The sequence below is a fragment of the Vigna unguiculata genome, chromosome 2, assembly GCF_037176805.1.
Source record: "Vigna unguiculata cultivar grain cowpea cultivar isolate G323 ecotype 2 chromosome 2, ASM3717680v1, whole genome shotgun sequence".
NCBI lineage: Eukaryota > Viridiplantae > Streptophyta > Magnoliopsida > Fabales > Fabaceae > Vigna > Vigna unguiculata.
This window is the reverse complement of record NC_140793.1, coordinates 4,900,183-4,924,573: the sequence shown is the minus strand read 5'-3', so window position 1 is coordinate 4,924,573 and position 24,391 is coordinate 4,900,183. Positions and strand designations below refer to the sequence as shown.

The window sequence follows — 24,391 nt, the reverse complement described above, 5'->3', positions numbered from 1 at the left end:
GAGATCAATGATCAACCTTTGTTGCACGAGTGTCTACTCGCCCCTCCGACTATAGGCCACCACCTGATAGTCCACACGTGGGAATAACTTTGCCATGACCTCTCACCGCGACACCAAGTGGAGTTCCCCAAAATGAACCTAAGTTCGTAGTTGTTCCCATACTACCAAAAACTCTATCAGATGCCCTGAAGAGGGCAATCATTTGAAACCTCGCTGTATGAGCCACAACTCCACACTCCACTGGATTTCCTAAACCACTAGGCTACAACCTAGAGTGGCCACGTGTTACCCCAATACAAGATGCTCTCGTAACTGGGCCCCCAGCCAAAGAATCGCATCATGAACATCACCTAAAGCTATGTAGAAACCCTTTCTCGCGCACCAACTCTGCACCAAAACCGCATGGCGCGCCCCTCACGCCACTAGGCGGAATCTGGTTCTAGACCGCCTGGCGAGCATCTCACACCGCCAGGCACCAAATGCCAAACAGTACCCCTGCCGCTCTGTCACTGTCTGGAGGAACACCCCTCCTACCGCTAGGCGCCATGCGCGTCCAGTGGCCACTGCCACTGTTTTAGGAACCTATCGCCTGGTGGCTCGCCTCGCGCCGCAAGGCGCCATACCAGTAGCGTAAAGCTACTGGTTTTTAGCATTTTCATCCAATCTTAAGGGACCCCAATTATACAATACATCAACCTTAGCAAAACTCACAATATTTCAAACATCATGCTATGTCTACCAAGCAATACACACATATCACTCACGCACAAATTAATTATCATTCCCTCAAACAACTATGATACATTCTACTACCCAATCATCATGCTACTAGCGAACCATTCCTTAATCAGTTGCCTCAACAACTCTGGGTGCCTTACTGACTACTTTTCATTAGTTACACTCCACATCAGTTTTCATTATTCCAGTTGAGCTTTACACTTTGATATAATGTGAACAATCATAGCTACATCATTTTATGAATGAATACCTATTATCTCCATTATTGATCAACATTCGAGAGGCACATAATCACAGTTCAAACATACAATTGCATCGCATTATGTCTATGAACCCTTTTAATTGTTTTATGCATTTGATTCCCTTCCACTCTTGTAACATCCCTAGGGAATATTACTTAAATAAAATAAATAAAAGGAAAAAGAATTTAAAACGTCGCAGTATTATTATTCCCAAAACGATGGAAAATTTAAAATGTTCAAAACAACGTGTCAACATTTATAAAGTAATAATAATAAAATTATTACAACTTCCAAAATCCTTTAACATAATTAAAAACATGATAAAATGTAGTAAAAAAATCTCCTAGCTCTAATCCCAGCTTGCCCTCACTCTGTCGCCTGAGCATCCTCAGCATCACCTGTATCATCATCCGCTCCCGTGTGACGAATCATACGATCATCACCAATCACAAACAGAAAGGGTGAGCTGATAAAAATAGAAATAACATATATAATAACAGCATATAAGTAAGACACCCATCTTATTTACTCCTAATTAGTTCTTAGCCAAAACCTTACTCCCCCAACCTTAAATCACATAATTTGTTAGCCTTGGACTCAAGAATATGATGCTCACATGAACCTGCCCGCTCGTGGTCCTGCCTCTACGAACCTCCCCGCTCGTAGTCCTACTCTATGAACCTCCCCGCTCGTAGTCCTACTCTACGAACCTCCCCGCTCGTAGTCCTGCTCTACGGACCTGCCCGCCCGTAGTCCAACACATGTGATCCTCCAGCTACATAACTCCCCGCACGCAGCATCTCTCAAGTGTGAGCACGAAACATACGAACCTACCTCGCTCGTATCCCCTCACGAGAGTAACTTGATATGAACCTCCCCGCTCATATCATCACATGTTCACCACCATCCATGAACCTACCCGCTCATGGCACAACATCTCCCGAATCAAGTATCGCATCATTGCGTTAAAACAACACACACGAAAACCATTAACAACAACATTATCGCCTGACGCAGCCTAAGCGCCGCCAGGCGAAATCTACCCAGACCGCCTGGCGGTCTAGCCCGCACCGCCAGGCGCCAATCCCTTCCAGACCCCCTGTTGTAGGTCTCTCGCCTGGCGGGTTCCACCTTACCGCCAGGCGCCACACGATGTTGGGCTTCCCTATTGGTCCTATCGCCTGGCGGCCTCAACATACCGCCAGGCGCCATACCAGTAGATCATTCCTGCTGGTTTTTGACACCCGAAACTGGTATGTTCTTCACTCTAGATTACTCGAAAAATGGCATTGCACACTTGTTTCCCAAAACATGTGAATTTCCAAACCATCCCACCATCAATTCAATTATCTATCACTCATAACCATAGAACCATGTATTCTCATCATTCATTCCTCAAGTTTTCTATACATGCTTAACGGCTAAATTAAGCTTAAGCACATGGTTAATCCACCCAATTGTACTTACACTTAATGAAACGAAATTAAACTTCAATCACCATCTTAGTCGTTATAGAGCTTATACTAGAATAATTCCTTGTCCCCGCTGTTCCCAAATTCTAATCCTCTCCACTTCTTATACTCCAATAAATAGATATATTCCTTCATTATTCCACGATTATTAGTTGTCTTGCCAAAACACAAAATCATATAACCCACTTATTAATTTAAGTTATCATCTTCTTCCACTATACTCCCATGTCAGATTATTTATCCTCACTAGGGTACCTATAAGACATCAATGCATCACAAGTACACTTTCCCAAATCCATGCACTACTCATATCATTACTACTTCCCTATTCTTCCATCCTTATCATTCAGCCAATAGGGACTTCCTCCTAATTCCATTCACTGATCCACTCTTCTACAGCCCCTATAACAAATTCACAAAACAGCCCCAAACACCCACTATCGTCTGGCGGCCAGTCAGATGCCGCCAAGCGATACTTCAGTACCTAGGTAAAAATCCCAGATTTCTGTACCTACGACAACATCCATTTTTTTCCAGAATTTGATCCAACTTCTGATTATAATAGAATACAACCATTCTTACATGATTTTCTAAACCCACTCTCAATAGTATTATACTTTACGCATTATATAATTCCAATCACCTCCTAATCGCCCCTAAATCCATGGTTTACAATAACCTCTTAGCCTCAATACAAACCTTTCATGTACACAATCTCAGTATGATCGCAAGCACCCCAAAAACAGGACTATCATGGCATTACACAATCACACAAATATAGAAAGTCAACTGGAAACTCAGCAATTTATCAAATTCACACAAACACGGCAAACCCGTGAAAACTAACAAGCATTGCCTAGCGGTTTGGTCTCGCTGCCAGGCAGCTCATGCCATAGAACCCGAAACTGGGTTAACACTGATGCGGCACCTGGCCAGGCGGTTTCTGAACGAAACCCCAAAAACTTGCAAAAAATGGCGCAGACCGGGGGAATTTTTCATACAAAAGGAGTCACACAATGCAATATACACTAGATACGATTAAAAGCACGCGAAAACAACTCCCCTTACCTGGAATTCGCACTCCAATTAATATTCTAACCCTTTCTTGATGATGTCCAAGAGCCTTCCTTCCTTGTTGCACGAATTTTAGCTTTCCCCTATTTCTTTTCACGTTCAAGAACACTCCCTCACTCACTCACTCTCAATACCCTCTGCTTAATGATAATTCCAAAATCCTTCTAACCAAACTTTTCCTAGCTTAATTTCATGGATTTAAATAAAAAACGAATTTATCAATAATGGAAGTTAATGAGCATCAATTCTCATTAACATGGTGGTTTCTCAACCCTTCTAATTTCCCTTGACTAGGGTTTTCTAACCCTTCTCATCCATACCAAAATAAAATTTGGCAAAAGAGGCAAAAAAGTGTTCAATTAGTTCTTAACAAGGATTGAACCCACAACCCCTTAATCACAAATCAAGTGTACAACCAATTTGACCACTTCATGTTTTGTGATAATTCTTAAAATTCTAAGATTATATTATCACGTCTCACGTTCAAATATATAACATAAAAACAATGCATAAAATTAATTAACATAGAATTGGCATACATAGGACTCGAACCCAAGTCCTTTCACACATATAAAGTACTCTCAACCACTTGAGCTAGTACCTTTCCACATCATAGCACTCCGCATTAAATTCCTTAAAGGCTTCTATTACATGTATTTATTAAATAATTAATTAATTAACTATTTAATTTTCTCGGGTCTTACAACTCTTCCTTACAGGCATTAAACTTTACTCCCTCACTTGTTTCCAATGAATAAGACCCTTGCCAACTAACCTAATTCGCGAAGAAATTCATCAGTGAATCCCAAGGAATATAACTCGCAGAATCATCTCAAGACATCCTCTGCACCTAGATTGCCGCCAGGCGGTGCGTGACAATCTGAGTTCTGCCAGGTTTCTCCCGCACCCTTAGTGACCTCAAAGAATTCCAATTGCAACATTCATCATCATATTGATATAGTTTCAAGTGCACATGTCATATAAGGTTCATACTTTATTCATATTTGCATCATTTCTATAACACCCACACATCTATCACTTGCCCAATCCATGCTTATTCATCCCAACCCCAACATGAACCCTAAATCCCCAAACTCATTCACGAATTCATAAACACATCACGCATACATCCAATCTCAGTCCAATAAACACAATAAGCAAATACACGACCTTGTAATTCTAAGCAAGTACCAAAATTTCAAGCAGCACAATTCTCATAGCACAATCAAAATGGAAACAACTGGCCAACTAGTTAGCATCGCCTGGCGAGTCATTCACTGCCGCCAGGTGGTTCATAGGGAAACACCCAGAAATGGGTTTTGTGGCATGCATTGCCTGACGGTTCATTCGATGCCGCCAGGCGGTTTTTGGGTATTTCCAGAAATACGAAGAAACGCTTGCGAAAATAACAGGCATTGCATGAAGGTCATCAAGTATATCACGCAATCATCTAATTCATATTAGTGGAACTCCCCTAACCTGGATTCTCAACTCAATTTGCCAAAACTTGAATCCTTCCTTAAGTCACACTAACTCCTTTGTTCTTCCTCCTTGCAACACTTCCTTCTCCCTTTCCGCAGTCGTGCAACTCTGAAATTCCTCTCTCACTTTATGCTTCAATGGCAGCCTCACTAACTCTCTCTTTCTCTCTCTCTCTCTCTCTCTCTCTCTCTCTCTCCCTTATTTGGTCTTTTAATCATGCCTTAATTGGAATTAAATGTAGTAAAACGAAAATTCATAAAAAAGAAATTAAGACTATTGATTCACTATTAAAACATGATTTTTAGCCCTTCATAGTTGCCTCCTAGGGTTTCTGCGTCTCCTCACCTCCATACCAAAGTGGGTTTTGACAAAAAAATGAAAGTTATTTTGTCCAAGCCAAGGTTTGAACCCATCACCACACAATTACAATTCAAGTGCACAACCAACCAACTTAACTATGTCATATTTCATGGTAATATTCATACATCAAAGATTATATCCTTACTTATCACGCCCAAGCACATCTTAAAAAAAATACTAAAATATTAAATAATACACAATTGACATACATAAGACTCAAACTCTAGTCCTTTTACACAATCAAAGTACTCTCAACCAATTGAGCTAGTACTTTTCCACATCATGAAGATTAGCATTAATTTCCATAAAGGCTCCCACTACCCCCATTTAATTAGTTATTTAAAAATAGTGGGTCTTACAGGTTGACTCAGTCTTTAAATCAATAATTTCACATGCATTATTGCAACTAAAAAATACTTCTTAATTTTATTGGGTAAGCATGCCAAATAGTTTCAAAAACCCACCTTACATTTCCTAAGATACTTCCCCTGTATATACCAACATTATACAAAAATAGTTCAACCACAACCTATCACACTGCTACTTGCCTAATAAACCCAACCACTCCCTTCTCTCTTTAAACATCAATACATGGAGAACTTTGGCATCAACGAGGCAGAGAACTATTCAAATTCCTACCTTGCAACCTTATTTACAAATGGGGAAATCACAAAATTTTACAAATGCTATTAAACACTTAAATTGAGAGTATTAAAAATTCTCATGTGAAAGAAAAATATACAATAAATAAAAATATTAAAAAATAATATAAATGTTCAAATGTGAGACATAAAAAATTTTAATTACATACATCACTTTAACATAACTACATCAAGATTTATGATAAGATGAAAAATATATTGGATACAAATGAGTTTCATACAAACCAAATAATTAGAAGAAATAAAAAATAGAAAGTATATATATATATATATATATATATATATATATATGATTACTTAATTAATTGTGAAGATTTTAATAATTTAAACGAGAATGGAGATATGGTGGGGACGGGTATTATGGCGGGGATATGTACATCTCCATATTCCTCATACCCATACCCATACTCATACCCAGTCAATGCGGGATTCCCGTCAAAACGGAGACAAATTCGGACAATACCCACAGGGGTGGGTTTATTTGTCATCTCTACTTCATGGGAACCGATGGAAGAGTTAAAAATGAGCTTATCCCCAATTGAACCTTGAGAACAAGGTTGTTCTCCAAGGGAGAGTAATGTAATAAACATAACGAGAGGGGCTATAGTTGAGGGAGAAGTAGTGTTTATCACATCGATTTTCTATTGTTATAAAAACAAAACGGGCTATTTCTTCACTTACCCTCTCTTCATCCCATCAATTTCTACCTGCACCCTCACAAACTTTGGAATTCCAGTTTTGCCCGTTCAATCTTTATTTCAAACGGTCTCTTCCATGGAGCCTTTGTGGTGGTTGCTGAACCTCAGAAGAGATTACTCCGATAAGGTTTGGTGGAGGCCGTGATGGTTTGTCAAAGTCACTAGGTCCGGGGTAAGTAGCTTTAAGGTATGGAAGTATATTTATTTATTTATTTCAAAATACATTTTTAAATTTAAATTTCTTTTTGAAGGTTTAATTTATATTTTATTTTCAAATTTAGATCACTTTTTGTAGGTTTAAATGTGTTATGTCATTTTTAAGACTTTTTTTTACAAGTTTTTATTCTTATGATTTAGAGTCTTATTTCAAATCAACACCTCATTTTTAATTTTAAGTCATAGTAACATACTACATTTTAAATAAGATTCCGATATTAAACTTATAACTCTGTGTATGACTGTGCAATGAAAATACCCTTAGTCGAGTTTATTTTACATAATCGAGTCTCATTTCACATTTTTATCTTCTTTCTTACAATAAAATTCATATTAAATAAAATATAAATATAATGTATACCTCTAATTCTTATAATATTTATGTTAGTAATTAATAATTATTAATATTAATATTTAACATTGCAGAGAAAAACGATGTAATGTTATATCTTTAGGAAAGTGTAATTTATTTGCAGAGCAGGCACATTCTATTATTTATTATTAATCACGTCACGTAAGTGAGATGGCAAAATGGGTCAGGCCCGACGGACCGGTCTGCCAGCTCGACTGAAAAAACATGGACCGGACTAAAAATTTCAACCCGTCAACTCATAACAGCCCAATCCGTCAAGTCTGCTGGCCTGTCGGATCAGCCCACGAGCCAAAACGGATCAGCCCGCGGGCCGTATAAGTTAATGAATAAAAAAAAACACGTGCAGTGTAACAGCAGAGATGGGTGGAGTGTTTAATTTTCTTGAAGTCTCTTCTCTACTCTGCCACTGCCAGACTTATTCCTTCATTCCTCTCACACTCTCTTCTCCTCCTCCTCCACCACCCGCGTTTTGGGAAACCAGAAGAGAGCACCCTCGTTTCTCCTCCACCCACGTCGCTGGCCAAGAAACACGAAGGCAGAGTGCAGGCCATTCACGGCGTCTCCTTTCTCCTCCACCGTGACATCCACCACGTCGCTGGCAGGGGCAGCAGCGCCACCATCGGACTGTGATTGACAAACGATTTCGACCGCCACGACCACCACGAACACAGGTTTGTTTGTAATTTGCGTTCTGGTTCCCTTTTCTTTCAATTTGTAACCTAAATTTATGATTTTCGTAACCCTAAAATTGGTTTCCTGTAATTGGAAGTTATGGTGTATGTGTGGTTGTTGTTGCTGCGATTTGTCCTTGTTTGGATTGGACCCATTCTGTGAATCATAATTGTTGTGCTGTTGTTGGTTAAATTTTCCCCCAATTTCAATTTCGTAGTAGTTGCTGCCGTTTTGGTGTGGTGGTGATGTTCATTTCTTTTTTTCTTGTTTTTCTAGTGTTACTATTTTTTATCTGACTGTGTGATAGGCTGATAGTTGTGGTTGTTTTCTTTGTTTGTCTGTTTATCTGTAATCATGTTGGAGATATGTGGAGAACATGTATTTCATCGTTGCACTGTGATCAAATAAATACTGCCACTGTTTCATATTGTTCTATCATCCTTGAGACAAAAATATGTTCTTCATTAATGATTGAATTATATGATAGAAAGTACCAAGTTGCAAAGTTGTATGTGCCGTGTTTGCAAAGCTGGGATTGAGTTGTTTGGCATTAACTTAAACTGAAATTTGCTTATACACTGCAGTATATTTGATGTAGAACTATAATGCCACCTCCTTTTTAACTGTTCTGAACTCTAATTTGTTTGAGGCATCTCTACCGGGGTTTGATGATGGGGAGATTTTAGAAGATGCTCCTATTGATTTGGAGGGTTTAGATGCTTCTGCAGCACATGTTGCCAAACAAATTATACAACCTCTCATCCATAATTAATGCTTCTGTTTTTTTTTAATGTAACTGTTTGCACTTTGGTAATGCTCCATGCCTAAAGTACTCTAATTCAGACTTGTTATTGATGTTGCAACAGTGTCTTGATGACTTGCAGAGAGCAAAATGTCATTTATATATATTGTAGGGTTGTTTGTTTTGTGATCAGTTATATTATATACTGCAGGGTTGTTTTTGTTGCAATAATTTTGTTGAAATCTGATTTTGGACTGAAAATGTAACATATGGAAAAAAGCCCGCGGGCCAGCCCGCCAGCTTGCGGGCCGGGTTCAAAAGTGTAACCCGTTTCACCCTTGCGGGCCAGCCCGGCCCGGCCCGTAAAAATCGGGCCGGGTCAAAACGGGCCGGGCTGGCCCGTTTTGACATCCCTACACGTCACTCACATCCAAGTGATCCAAAGCAAGCTCTTGATTCACATTTGTAGGTAAGAATCTCCTTAATTTCCTACGTTACGTCATTTTGGTTTGGTTAACATTTACGTGGGTTTTAATTCGTTTGGTCTAGGTCAGTAATTCGTTATCCCTTTTGAATTTAGTTTGCGGATTGCGTATGCTCAACGATAACTTCAAATGTAGCCCTGGTCCATGCATAATTCCAGTGACACTTCCAATATCCTGACTTTTGAAGTTTCCCTAATTACATTTCAATTCTAGTCACAACTTTTTTGTAAATCTTTAGTATTAAAGTTGCAACGCAATCCGATTTTGTCTGCAAAGTTCTTAAAACCTTAATGTTGCGGTTAAATTGCAACCATGAAGCGATTTTTAAAGCCTTGATATCTTTAATATGTTTACATCCTTGTAATCATAAACCATCATGTGGGTAGATAGCATGTTTGCATCATCCTGAATTAAATTGACTACAACGTGTTTGTTTCGTTTTCTTTATGTTAGTGTGGAAATTGTTCATTTTTAACTATTAAAACAAGAAAATGGTGTTATCTGATTGGTTGTATTGTATTTCTGTTTTGAAACAGAGAGTAATTTTTGTTACATATCTCAATGTGTACCAGATTGTTGTTCAGTTGGTCATCAAGTACCTATTTATCCAATTAGATTCCGTGAAACAGGGAGCAAAACAAACAAGGTTTGGATGCACTAATGCAGTTTATGGTGGTAGTCGAGTAGAAGAGGACCATGTGTTTGTGAGAAGGACCTTGTTTTTGTTACACATGGAGAGACTAAGTTGCACAGGTTCTTCGATCAGAAGGCGTTCAACGAGCATATCAAGTCATATAAGCCACCATACAGATAATGATGACGAATGTGAGAGGGTTTCAGAGGCTGGAGATATTGGGGATAGAGCTCTTCCAAGCACCAGACACAGTGAGAGTGGTAGCACCCACTTCTCTTTTGACATCAGGCCAGAAGAAAATGAAGTTGTTGTTTCAACTGAAGAGGAGGAAATATTGCACCCAAACTCCACTCTTTCAACAGGTGCAATAGTGGACTCTGAAGCCATAAATCATGTGAGTTCTATTCAACACTTTCATATCGGGTAGGAGGTTGTTGGTTTCTTAGTTTTCTTTTTTAATGTAATTTACCGTATCTGTTATTGAATGCCATTTCATGCTGCTTTAGTGTTTTAACGTTGTTATTTGCTCTCAGGAAACTCGTGGAGGTTTGCCGAAATTGCTGGACTATGCTTCATGTATGGTTCATTTAGCTGTTTTTGGAATTCTTGGGGTAATATATATGGTTAACATTTTTCCTTGAAATTTCACATATACTGATGATAAAATCATTGCTGCATTAGAATTGCTATGGTGTTAATATTTTTTCAGTTGATGTAAAATACTTTGGTCTACCATCTGCTTTTCACGAGGAAGCTGCTGAAAAGTATTTGGTGTGTAATGTTTTTCTTCAGTACTGTCCATGCAGAGTGTGTAACTTATATGTGCTGCTTTCTTAATTCATACTTATTTTGCTTGTAAGTTGGAGGGTATGGAATGTTTTCAGTCTGAATTAGCACTGCTATAACCTTTTTATCGTCAAATTTCATGTTAGGACTCGTGCAGTAGTTATCCTCAAGAATTTTGTAACGCACAAGTTGTCATGATACTATGCAGGTCTTGACAAGATATTTACTGCAAAAATTGTTTGGCCCTGGGGTTGGCAATGTGACAAGCAACCAAACTCTGCTTTACCTTGACCTTCCTTCTAATATGGTGCGTCCTCTTTTCCAGATTCATAACTTTTTTGTATCAGTTACATACAGATTAAGTCATATTCACAAATACCAACAGTGAATAATTATTTGTGCAAGAACATGAATTCAGGCATTAAAATAACAGGTTTAAAAGAATCCTCTATGTTTAACCAAAAAGAATTATCTGACTTCGGGCCATCTTTAATATATGCTCTGAACACCAAGTAGTTGTTCCTTTTCTCATGGCAGAAGCTGATTTACCATTTCCCACTTATAAATCTTTGATCTGCAGAATATGCAACAAATTTTTTTTGATAAATCTTCCTATAATACAGTTAATTTCAGATATTTTAAATTTGCTTAAGTCCTTTATTTATGGAATGGAGTTGCAAATTCGTTTTGGTATTCCTTTAATATAATCAATGAAATAAAAATTGAAATTGTTATTTAGGTGTACCTGAAACTTGAGTCCATTTTGAAGTTCATTAAAAAGGAAATTGATTCAGATAACTTGGTAATGCAATTTTCTTTTCGTTTTATTCCAGATAGGTTCATTTCTTATGGGATGGTTTGGTGTTGTATTCAAAGGAGACATATCTAATGTGTCGGAGCATCTAGCCATAGCAATAACAACTGGCTACTTAGGGAGCCTTACAACCTTCAGTGGTTGGAATCAAAAAATGCTTGAACTCAGTGTTTCTGGTCACTGGCTTTTCGCTTCGCTTGGATTTGTAGTAGGTAAATAAGTGTGATGAGCAAGAGTGCTTTACAAGAGAAATTATTGTAAGACTTACATAGGCAAATTATTAACATTGGTTGGAACATACATTCATGACCATCTAAAGTAGGTAGGTTTCTATTTCATCCATCAACTTGGGTCATTGAAAAATTGAATTGGTCTTACTACTGGAAATTTTCAGGTTTATTTCTTGTTGCCTTCTCCATCATATTTGGGATTGAAACTGCTAAGGGTTTCAGGTGGCTTCTTAGCAAGCTGAGTTGTGGAGCTGGAAGTGATGGCTCTATTATCAGCACCAGAGTAGACAGCAATAGCCGTCAGCTGACAATTTTGATGATGTTTTTGGTGATCTTAATAATGTTATGGGGTGTCTGTGGTGTATTAGTAAAGGCTGAGTTCAGGTATGGTGGCAGTGCTGCTGAGTTGTGGTTTGCTTGCATGGTTGGACCAATAGGTGTGTGGATTAGATGGTTCTTAGCACGGCTCAATGGTCGTGGCTTAGGAAAAGCAGGGTTGCTCAAATGGATTCCATATGGGACTCTAATTGCCAATGTATCTGCTGCTTTTGTTATGGCTGCACTTGCTACATTGAAGAAAGCGGTAAGTTTCTTTCTCATTATTCTTCTTCCAATGCCACCACTCATATTTTACTGCATTACCTAATTTCTAAGCTAATTAATTAGTTGAGAAATGTTGGAAACACTATTTAATACACTCTTTTCAACACAATCTCTGTCATTGATTGAAATTTATTTGAAGTTCCAAAATTTTGTGGCTTTTATGTCTAATTTGATAAAACTTCTTAATTTTATAGTTTTCAATTAATTTTAATCAATCATAATGTGTTTCTTATTAGATTTGAGAGCTAGACATACCTCTACTGGTAAATTGGTTTTGTTTCTATAATTCTACATTTCTTTCAACACGTTTTAGTATAAAAAGTAGTAAATGTCTTATTAGGTTTGAGATTGGACTCCTACAATTTTACATGGACAATGACATACTGATTTTGTGTCTTACTTCTTAAGTAACTCATTGATAGGATATTAGCGCAGGTAAAATGAGGTGAAATGGGACAAAACTCCCATACCCTTGGGACGATAATTGAGATGAACTTTTATTTTGACGATGGAAACGTGATAGTCAAACTCGTACCCATCTCATTACCACCCCTGTTCATTGCAAATTTCACAAATATCTCCATAGTAAACAATCATTATAATCAATCAAGATATTAAAATTTATTCTAGTGTCTTAACATATTGAGTGAATTTACATCATTAAAACATTAAAAACAAAACAAAGCAATATATTAAAACTTATTCCTACGAAGCTAATATATTGAAATGATTTTAATCAAATCCAATTTTAAAGATCATATCCCATATATTTCTTTAGAATTTTATATTAAAAATTATGAATTTATCACAGAGTTAAGCGTTAAAAATAATTAAATCATCAAAATCAAATCAAAGATAACGCTAAATTATAATTCATAGTTAATTAGGAAAGACGAATACATTCAAATCTAAAATAGTGATATATGATTACTTGTATGCAAATACACATCGTTAAAGTAAGTAAAAGTTTCATTTTCCAACTTCTCTTTCTACCACATGCACTCTCTAATACTAAACTATAAGAGAAGAGAGAAATTCTAAACTCCTAACTCTTAATCATATGAGCTATCACAAAAACAAGTCCTATTTATAATGTTGTAGTAGTCATTCCTCATGTGAGCTTCCATTTGGGCACTTGAGTAGCGTGTTTGTTTCTCAATGAAACTTGAATGTTAGTTGATTGCTCAAGCGATTTGTTTGCTTGGACACTACTGTGACATAGTGTTAAGGTTGGAGTATGATGTTCCTTTTACATTTCTTTTGCTAAATATTTATATAAGGATGTTGGGTAAACTTAAATGTGGGTAGTTGGAAGTTGTTAATTTAATTGTCTAGAAGATTGTAAAAGGTTGAGAATGGGTCTAGCATTGATTAAGCATGCAATAGAGTTCATTAATTGTGGTTTAGGTAGTGATTATATTTAATGAATGTAGTTGAAGGGTCATGTCCAAAGGCCTATAAAAGGACCATGTAGTGCTTCATTGCAAAATACAACAAATCTGAATATAGAGAATATTTATCCATAGAAAGACTTGTTTCTCAACAAATTGGCATCAGAGCTTGAGAGCCTGAGTGTTTGAGTGAGTTAGAGAGTTTGATCGAGATGGCCAGCTTAGCTAACAGCATGTCTCTGTCGAAGTTATCAAAAGGTGTCAGCTATGATAACTGGAGCCTGCAGATGTAGGCTCTCCTTGGTTCCCAAGAAGTATGGGAGGTGGTCGAAAATGGGCACCAGGAACCATAAGACATTGGAGAAATGACGATACCCCAGCTTGTTACGTTAAAAGCAACATGGGCAAAGGACAAAACAACTATGTACGTGCTATATTGAGCTATTGATGAGTCCGACTTTGAGAAGAAAACAAATGTGATGTCTTCAAAAGAAGCGTGGGATATTCTGGAGAAGGCATATAAAAGGGATAACCATGTGAAGCAAGTTCGACTTCAAACTCTCAAAGGCGAGCTTGAAAGGATGAGGATGAAGGAAGCTGAAGGGGTTGCCGAGTACGTCTCCCGAGTTGAGACCGTAGTGAATCAGCTCGGTAGAAATGGAGAGGCGCTGCCCGCTTGCTAAGTGGTGGAGAAAATCTTGAGGTTGTTAACCGACGACTTTGAGAATATAGTTTGCGCAACAGAAGAATCCTAGGACTTGATAGCGCTCTCAGTGGAAGAGCTTGCTAGGTCGCTTGAAGCGCATGAGTAGCGAAGAACGAAGAAGGAGTCGCTTAATCAAGCACTCCCAGCAAAGGCAACCATTAGGGAGAAGAAGGTTCCTTATACTCAGAACACTCGAGGTCAAGGTGGTAGAGGCAGAGGAGGATATGAAAGAGGTCAAGAACAGGTCGGCCAACGAAATTGGTGTGGCCGAGGACAAGGTGGAGGTCATAGTGGTAGAGGCTGAGGAGGTCAGTCGAACAACTTAGGAGTTTAATGGTTCAAATGTTGTAAGTACGGTCATTTTGCCAAAGACTGCTACTCAAGAGTTAAATGTTACAATTGTGGGAAGGTTTGACATTTCGCGAAGGACTGCCAATCTGAAAGCAAGAAGGAAATAAACTTCCTTTCTAAGGATGCTGAGGAAGAAGGAGTATTAATGATGTCCGGGAGATCAAGTGTCGAGCTAAGTCCGAGTTGTTCTAACAACTCATTTTGGTACCTTGATACAGGAGCAAGCAACCACATGTGCGGGGACGAGAATCTTCTTAAGGAGCTCAACAAAGTTTAGGCTTGACACGTATCATTTAGAGATGCATCAAAGGTGCCAGTAAAAGGCCACGGTACCATCTGGTACCTACAGAAGAACAATTGAGTTGGAGAAATCAGAGACGTGTACTATGTACCCAATCTCAAGAGCAACATATTGAGCATGGGCCAGGTGATGGAGAAAGGCTACTCGATTCTGATGAAAGATCGAGTACTATACTTGAAAGACAAGTCAGATCGATTGATTGCCCGAGTAGAGATGATGAAGAATAGGATGTACAAGCTGGACTTGAAAATAATCCAAGAGAGGTGCTTGAAACTTGATGTAAAGGATGAAGCTATGATGTAACACTTCTAGTTTGACCACTTGCATTTTGGTGGGATGGCCGAGTTGGTGAAAAAGGAGATGGTGTGAGGACTCCCAACTGTGGAGTTTGAAAAGAAATTTTGTGAAGAGTGAATGCTCGAGAAGCATCCGAGGACCTCATTTCTGAGGACTACCGAGTACCAGGCATAGAACAACTCAGATTAATTCTCACAGACATTTGTGGACAAATTACCCCTGAATCTTTCAGTGGGAAAATGTATTTCATTTCTTTCATAGATGTTTTTTCAAGAAAAACATGGGTGTATTTTTTTAAGGAGAAATCTGAGATGTTCCAAGTGTTTAAAAGGTTCAAAGCAATGGTTGAAAAAGAAGGTGATTAGAGCCGAGATGTTCGAATTGATGAAGAGAGCGAGTGGAAGGGGAACAACTCAGAAAAAGGAGTCTAGAAGAAGATGAACCTCTACACCCTAGAGCACGAAGCTTGCAAGACATATACAACTCCATTGACGAAGTACATGTTGTATGTTTCTTGGCAAATTCAGAAGACTTAAGCTTTGAAGAGGTTGTGTAGGAGGAGAAGTGGTAAAGGGTGATAAATGAAGAGATCAGAGCAATCGAATGCAAAAACAAGTGGGAGCTAACCAATATGCCTAAAGGAGCTCGACCTATTGGCGTAAAGTGGATGTACAAGAAGAAAAAAATGTTGAAGGTGAAGTTGAGCGATATAAAGCTCGGCTCGTAGTGAAGGGGTATAAGCATAAGGAAGGAATAGGCTATGACGAAGTATTCGCCCCAGTGACAAGAATGGAAACAATTAGGCTGTTGATTTCCTTAGCAGCTCAACATAGATGGACAATCTTGCAGATGGATGTGAAGTCATCATTTCTAAATGGAGTCTTGGAGGAGGAAGTATATGTTGAATAGCCATACATGCGAAGAGGCGAAGAGGCGAAGAGAAGAAAGTGTTAAGATAGAAGAAGGCACTTTATGGCTTGAAGCAAGCTCCACGAGCATGGAATGAAAGAATCGACACTTACTTCAAGAAGAATGGGTATGAGCAGTGCCCTTATGAACATGCTCTTTACATAAAGAAGAAAGGAGAATATGTGATGTTCATTGCCCTCTATGTTGATGACCCTATCTTCACGGGGAATAATGTCGAGCTGATTGAAGCATTTAAAGAAGTGATAGAAAAGGAGTTCAAGATGACTGACTTAGGTCTTATGAAGTATTTCCTTGGTTTGGAAGTCGTTCAAGGGAAGGACGACATCTTTGTGTCGCAAGATAGGTATGCTGAGGAGGTCTTGAAGAAGTTTAAGATGACGAGTTGTAACCCAGTTTCCACCCCTATGGAACCGGGCACAAAACTTTCTAAATATGTAGATGGAGATCGAGTTGATGCGAGCAAATACCGAAGTTTGATTGGAAGTCTCAAGTATCTTACAAATACCAGACCAGATTTAATGCTGAGTGTTGGAATAGCAAGTCGATATATGGAGGAACCGAGGTATACTCATTGGAAGGCCTTAAAGAGAATTCTAAGGTACATGAGAGGAACAATGTCACTTGGCCTGATGTATACTAGGACGAATGACTATTGACTAGTCGACTACTCGGACAGTGATTGGTGCACAAATGTCGATGACCGAAAAAGCACGTCTGGATATGTATTCTTCATGGGGAGCATGGCGTTCACCTGGCTTTCAAAGAAATAACCCATTGTAACACTGTCAACATGTGAAGCCGAGTATGTTGCAGCATCCTGGAGTGTCTGCCATGCAGTTTGGCTTAGAAACCTTCTAAGCAAACTGGAATTGAAGCATGAAAAGGGGATTGTGATCCAATTTGATAACAAGTCAGCCATTGAATTGGCAAAGAACCCGATCAATCATGAGAGAAGCAAGCACATTGATGTTCGTTTTCACTTCATCTGAGAACAAGTGAAAGAAGGAAATGTAGAGTTGGAGCACGTCGAAAGCCGAGCACAAGCTGCAAATATGCTTACACAGCTGCTGTCATCCTCTCTGTTCGAGAACAACAAGATGATACTCGGAATGAAGGACAAGAAGATCATTTAAGTTTACGGGGGGATTTTGTTGGGTAAACTTAAATGTGGGTAGTTGGAAGTTGTTAATTTAATTGTCTAGGATATTGCAAAAGGTTGAGAGTGAGTCTAGTATTGATTAATGAATGTAGTTGAAGGGTCATGTCCAATGGCCTATAAAAGGACCATGTAGTGCTTCATTGCAAAATACAACAAATTTGAATATAGAGAGTATTTATTCAGAGAAAGACTTGTTTGTCAACAAAGGATGTTTGCATAGCTTTCATTTTAATCTCAAAAACTACTCATAAGCTCCAAGTTGGATTCAACATACCATTAAATTAATGAGATAGTGTGACTAAGTTGTTGTAGTTGTCTTTAACTTTTAACAAAATTATGTTGGATTACTACTCCTTTGGTTTAAATGTTTTTTTTTTCTTTTTCATTTTTTATAATCTGGCGTTATATGCTAATATCTATCAAAACCGAGAGGATATGCATTATGATTTTGTTTGTCAAAAGCGATATTTATTTCTCCTATGCAGGTACACACTAGAGACTATGATACTATTGTATCAGGAACTCAATTTGGTTTGTTAGGGTGTTTGAGTACTGTCTCTACTTTTGCTGTTGAGTTTAATGCAATGAGAGAAAGTAACTATCCTTGGAGAGCTTATGCATATGCCATTATTACAATATGTATCTCATTTGTTATTGGAATTTTGGTATATTGTGTCCCAGTTTGGACAAAGGGGGTTTGACATTGATGCATATAGTTTGTGACTTCATGTATTCTAAATCAAAGTATCATTACAACCTTTTTTTATATATATAACAGTTGAGAGAAACAAGAGTAAGGCGTCTATTACTCTATAAAGAGGTTTTAAGCAACCGAAGTCTTCACAAAATATATTTGGTGCACCTGCACAACTCAGTGTTGCTCTAATTCTATTATGAACTCTGTCAAATTTGTGTGTCCAAATTGCCTTAGTATTTATATTCACGCTTTGCAATATCAATGCAGTCTCAGCCTTAATTGTAATGAACAATATAGGAAGGAATTGGTCATGATAGCAGTACATTATGAGGATCAAATCAAAGCAAATCAGAGCATAAAATCAATCTAGATCAATAATATTGATTCTAATCATTAACAAATCAGAGTACAAAATCAATCCCAATTACTAATATTGATTCTTATCATTTAAAGAGATATTGCTATTGCTTCTAATGATTAGAATCGTATCACTAATCTCTCTATCATGAACAAAGGATATAAAATATTTGAGTTGTTAGGCTCATGAAAAGGAGTGTGATAATTAATAACAAATTGGACTCTTCCTTCTTTTTTTCTTTTTTTTTTCTTTTTCCATCCCTTTTTTTTTCAAAATTAAAGTTTGAAAAATCTTTGAAGAAAATTTTGTTTCAAATTTTTTTTTTAAAATAAATTTATTCAGCCGGACGAAATTGGGTATTGACAGACACTGCTTCAAATTATTGTTTTCTGAATTTATACATCAGTTTCCATTTCAAACTATTTTGTAAAAGATATGCATACATGTAACTAACAATAATGCATCCATCTAAACTAAAGGTTTTTTAATTTTTTTTCTGGTGGTTGCAGTGTGATTGGTGTCATCTTAATTGTTGTAGGTTTCTACTTAATTCTATAAGGAAAATACAAAGAACAAATATAAAGCATTGGAAGCTAAAATTCACTTGCATGTAAATGATGATCAAGGTTCAATAATTGAATAGAAAAACATGACTGGTGCCAGAGATACTTTCATTGAAGAAAAACAAGTTGAGAAGGTAGAACGCATTAGTGTCGAAGTTCTCTTCAATTGTAATAAACACTGTCAAGTTCAGAAAGGCTTAAACAGTTTGGAATGTGAACAGAACTATTTTCTTTTTTTTCTTACTCTTTTATTGTAAAGTGACTTTTTGTGTTGCATTTAATTTCATATATAATCCATTGGTTGTGTCAACTTGGTCCTTTAAAGTGACAACTTGGTTGTCACTAACCCATTGAAAAATGGTTGTATCGTTGTAAAGATGTGATATAAACTAGTGTAACATGATAAAGATGAAGCTTAGGAAATTTAACATGCTAGAGAAAACGAGTGAATATTTTTAAAATACATTAAGTGATTACATTTATTAAAAACCAAGTAAAACAATTTTATATTTCACTTAAAACATTTTATAATAAATACATCTTATTAAAAAATATAAATAATTTAAATACATTAAGTACTCAAATATTCTTAATTTTATTATTTTTGTTCTTAATAATTGTGTATTTTACTGATTTATTTCTACTTAATATTTTTTGTATTTTTGTACTAAATTATAGTAATGATTATTACATATCATCTAATTTTGTTTTATTCTATTTTTTTCTTTTATTGTACTTATTTGTTAATTATTTTAATGTTATAGTTCTTAATTGTTTTATTTTGTTATCATGTAAATAAAATATAAGATTTAGTTTTTAGAATGTATATAATTGTCATTCTTTAAATATGCCTATTCTTTTAATATGCCTATAAGGATAATGATATAGTTGTAACGTCCCATTTAATTACTAAACGAAATTAAAAGAAACGTCATGCAAAGATAGTAATATAGAGTAGTCCTGGAGTCCTTAACACAACTCCTACTAATTGGGCACACCACGATGCCAACAAAAACCAGATAAAAGGTCTAACCAAAGAGAGTAGAATAGTAAGGCATAGAGAAATACATGGGCCGTAGCCCTAAAGAAAACCCACGAAACAAAGAAGCATAAAGTCCAGCCCAAATGGCTAAGCAGCGGAATCTTCATTTCCTTGCTGACCTCGGGAATCTCGCCCATCTGCTCCCATCAATTACATTGATGATAATCGCAAGAAAGAAGAATCGCATACAAGACAACCATACAATAAACAGGGTAAGCTAGAGCCAACAACATTTTTATCATGCAGTCAAATATATTTCTCACCATTCAATATACATACATCAACTAAGCATGTTATGACTTTCAATCAATACACTACGACTCGACTCGACTCATCCGGATACGTATAACTTGGTTGGATTCAGCGGATGCTCGCACTTATGGTGGATACCTCTGCTCACCCCCGAGCTGCTCACCCCCGAGCTATGTGTTACAAGTGTTACCATGGATCAATTTTCCCTTACCACAAGGTTAGCCCTTAATGAATTTCAGGCCTCCTGCTACTCTCACCACAGGAGTCAATCCGCTCTAGGTGAGACTAACTGACTCCTTAGAGTGTCAAGATGCAACCTTACCTTAAATCCTTACCTAGTTATACAGATAGGGCACCACCATGGACACCCACTAACAGAAGCCATGGAATTACGTCCCGACCACTGAAGCGCGACCCTGAAAGTCTCACCTAGGGACCCCAAGGATTTATGCACTAACACAGACCAAATACGATCGTACAATCAAACAATATTCTCCATGCGAAGATACCCTCATTGTATCAACCTTTAAAGCCATTACCTTTCACATTTCCAGATCCAACCCATTCCAACTCATCAAAATCCATCCATGTACATAGAATCCAACTCATCTCATTATCATGCCACTTTAACAACATCAAGCTCATTTAGTTCACATGCCAATACTCATACCAAACCCATCATTTATAAATCATGAATCATGCTACGTATGCATCACACTCCATTATATACATGTCCCTCATCATAACATTAATGCCTAACCAAAAATAGATCATTCAGAATTACGCAACATCCAAACACAGCACTGTCTCGCCCAGCACCTCGCTCAGGCTGAGGGGCCTCGCTCAGGCGAGACAGTCTCGCTCAGGCGAGTTTCCCCTCCGCCTAGGCGAGGGCACCAAAACAGGAACAGGAACAACGCGGGATCTCGCTTAGGCGAGACCCCTCTCGCCTGGGCGAGTTGTCTGCTCGCTCAAAAATCACACTCTGGTCGCCTGGGCGACCACTCGCGCAGGAATCCCTAGGCAAGCCCCTGCACATCTCGTCTGGGCGAGGCAAGCTTGCTTGGGCGAGACTATCAGTGTCTGCCACTGTTTGCACATGCACAACGCATACACACACCCAACAAAGATTTCCAACTAGTTCAAACACCCATAGCAGTACACAATCTCAAGAAGTTCACAAACCACAACAATACAAGTCAAAATACACCACACGAAGAGGGTCTAGCTTCCCTTACCTGGAAGTAGCTAGAAGGTGCCTCGACTCTAACCAACGGAGCACGGCAGCTCAAGGAGGGGACTTGTGAGCTGAACAAGGCAGTGGAATAGAGTTAGGAACTAAGCTCACGGTGAAACCCTATTGTATAACGAACAGACGGTCATGGAAAAGAAGTGTGAGCTGAAAGATAACTTACGTGGAGTGAGAACAGCTTGATCGAACTTGGAACGGTGAAGAGGTAAACCCTAGCAGAAGTGCGGCTGCAGCTCTTTAGGATTGGGGACAGTTTCTGAGAATAAGAGAAATGTTAGGTTTAGGGCAAACTTGGGGACCTTATCTGTTGGGCCGGCCTTAGGCCCACTTACAAGGGCAGCCCACTATTTTTAGGGCAGAAAAGAATTAAAAGATTTTTAAAAGGGCCTTACATTCCCTCCAACAACAAAAATTTTCGTCCTCGAAAATAGATACTCACCAGGTAAACAGATGTGAATGTGATTTTCTCATGTCCTCCTCCAACTCCCAAGTCGAGTCACCCGTCCTTCGATCCCATATGACTTTAACAAGATTAACGGCCTTTCCACGGCGTTCCTCAACCTTGCTATCCTCAAGAGCGATGGGTGGTACTTCCACCGTGAGATCTTCCGTGATCTGTATATCTTCGGCTTCTAACACATGAGCGGGGTCAAACACGTACTTCCTCAACTGTGAGACGTGGAACACTGGGTGAAGGTTCGCCAACTATGGGGGTAAGGCTATCTCATAAGCCACCGGCCCAATCCTCCTCGTGATCTGATAGGGACCAAGGAATTTGGGCCAAAGCTTCCTTGAGCGGAGAGCCCTTCCCACGCCCGTGGTTCAGGTCACCCTCAAGAATACATGATCGCCGGCTGCGAACTCCAAGGGTCTCCTCCTACGGTCTGTATAGGCCTTCTGCCTACTCTGAGAAGCCAACATCCTATCTCTCACCATCCTCACCTTGTCGGTGGTCTGCTTTAACAACTCTGGTCCAACCAACACCGCTTCTCCATCCTGATACCAACAAAGAGGAGTCCTACACCTCCTGCCATAAAGAGTCTCGTATGGCGCCATGCCAATGCTCGCATGAAAACTGTTGTTGTAGGTAAACTCTATCAAAGGCAATACCTCATCCCAAGCTCCCAGGTGGTCCAGTATGCATGTCCTCAACAAATCCTCTAATGACTGGATCGTCCTCTCAGACTGGCCATTGGTCCGCGGGTGATAAGCTGAACTCATAGTGAGCTTGCTACCTATAGCACTCTGTAACGTCTGCCAAAACCGGGATGTGAACCGCGAGTCTCTATCGGAAACTATGCTCGAGGGCACTCCATGAAGTCTTACTATCTCCTTAATGTACAACTGGGCTTGCTTGGCCATAGACATTCTCAAGTTCATCACCAAGAAGTGTGCGCTCTTGGTCAGTCGATCTACTATCAGCCAGATGGTGTCATGTTCTCTAAAAGTTCGTGGCAAATGGGTCACAAAGTCCATCGAGATGTTGTTCCATTTCCATATCGGTACCTCCAATGATTGTAGAATCCCACCGGGTCTCTGATGTTCCACCTTCGCCTTCTGACACGTTAAACATGCTGATACAAACTGAGCCACATCTTTCTTCATCCCCTGCCACCAGAAGGTTTCCTTGAGATCCTGGTACATCTTAGTCATGCCAGGATGTAGACTAAGACGACTCTTATGTCCTTCCTCAAGAATTAACCGTTTTACCTCCGCATCATCGGGTATACATACTCTGTCCCGAAATCTCAGTATGCCATCATCACTCAAGGCAAAGTCTCTGGCTTCCTCTGATCCAAGCTATTCTCTAACCCTGTTCAGACTGGCATCCAACAACTCCCTTTCCCTGATCGAGTCCAAGAAGTCACTAGATATAGTAAGGGTACTACACCTAATGGACTCGGACCCCAACTCCACCTGTATCCTCATGTCTCTGAACTTCTCTAGTAGTTCTACCTCTTTTATCATTAGATGTGCCGTATGTACCGTCTTCCTACTCAGAGCATCTGCCACCACATTTGCCTTTCCCGGGTGATATAGGAGCTCGAAGTCATAATCCTTCAGGAACTCCATCTACCTCCTCTGTCTCATATTCAACTCCTTCTGGTCAAACAAGTACTTGAGACTCTTATGATCGCTGAACACACGGAACTAAGCACCATAGAGATAGTGCCTCCAGATCTTCAAGGCAAATACTATCGCTGCCAACTCTAGATCATGGGTAGGGTAGTTACGCTCATGCACCTTAAGTTGTCGTGAAGCATACGCCACTGCCTTCTTTTCTTGCATCAATACACAACCAAGTCCGAGATGAGACGCGTCGTAGTAGACTTCAAACGGTTTCCCCACATCCGGAATTACCAATATAGGAGCACTCGTCAATCTCCTCTTTAGCTCTTGAAAGCTCTCCTCACACTTGTCCGTCCAAGTGAAAGGTTGGTCCTTCCGGGTAAGCAAAGTCAGAGGCACCACTATCTTGGAGAATCCCTCTATGAACCTCCTATAGTAGCCCGCTAACCCCACAAAGCTCCTGATCTTTGTGGCCGACTTAGGACTTTCCCACTTTACCACTGCCTCGACCTTTGCCGGGTCCACTGTAATCCCTTGGGCGGATATCACATGTCCCAAAAATTGAATCTCGTCCATCCAGAACTCACACTTGGAAAACTTGGCATACAGCTGCTTCTCTCTCAAAACACCAAGCACCAACCTCAGGTGTTCTGCATGCTCTTCCCAAGTCCTGGAATAGATAAGGATGTCATCTATGAAGACTACTACAAACTTATCTAGGAAAGGTTGGAAGATCCTG

The 24,391-nt window shown here is 39.0% G+C and overlaps 1 protein-coding gene across 2 annotated transcripts; it reads left to right on the top strand.

The window, feature by feature from the left end:
* Positions 1-7,657: 7,657 nt before the first annotated feature.
* LOC114173709 (uncharacterized) lies at positions 7,658-18,249 on the top strand. Of its 2 annotated transcripts, none has more exons than XM_028058262.2 (7): positions 7,658-7,988; positions 9,789-10,244; positions 10,384-10,461; positions 10,845-10,943; positions 11,470-11,662; positions 11,845-12,263; positions 17,904-18,249. In XM_028058262.2, the coding sequence occupies exons 2-7, from the start codon at positions 9,948-9,950 to the stop codon at positions 18,117-18,119; spliced, it is 1,302 nt and encodes a 433-aa protein (XP_027914063.1). In that variant the 5' UTR covers positions 7,658-7,988; positions 9,789-9,947; the 3' UTR covers positions 18,120-18,249. The 2 variants fall into 2 exon arrangements, with proteins under 2 accessions (XP_027914063.1, XP_027914067.1); XM_028058266.2 differs by having other exon boundaries at positions 9,789-10,273; positions 10,384-10,426.
* The last annotated feature ends 6,142 nt before the right edge of the window (positions 18,250-24,391 follow it).

Coding starts and splice junctions, on each gene's coding strand:
- LOC114173709 (XM_028058262.2), top strand. CDS start 9,948: ATGGAGAGACTAAGTTGCACAGGTTCTTCGATCAGAAGGCGTTCAACG. Junction 10,245..10,383: donor ACTCTGAAGCCATAAATCAT/GTGAGTTCTATT, acceptor ATTTGCTCTCAG/GAAACTCGTGGAGGTTTGCC. Junction 10,462..10,844: donor CTGTTTTTGGAATTCTTGGG/GTAATATATATG, acceptor GATACTATGCAG/GTCTTGACAAGATATTTACT.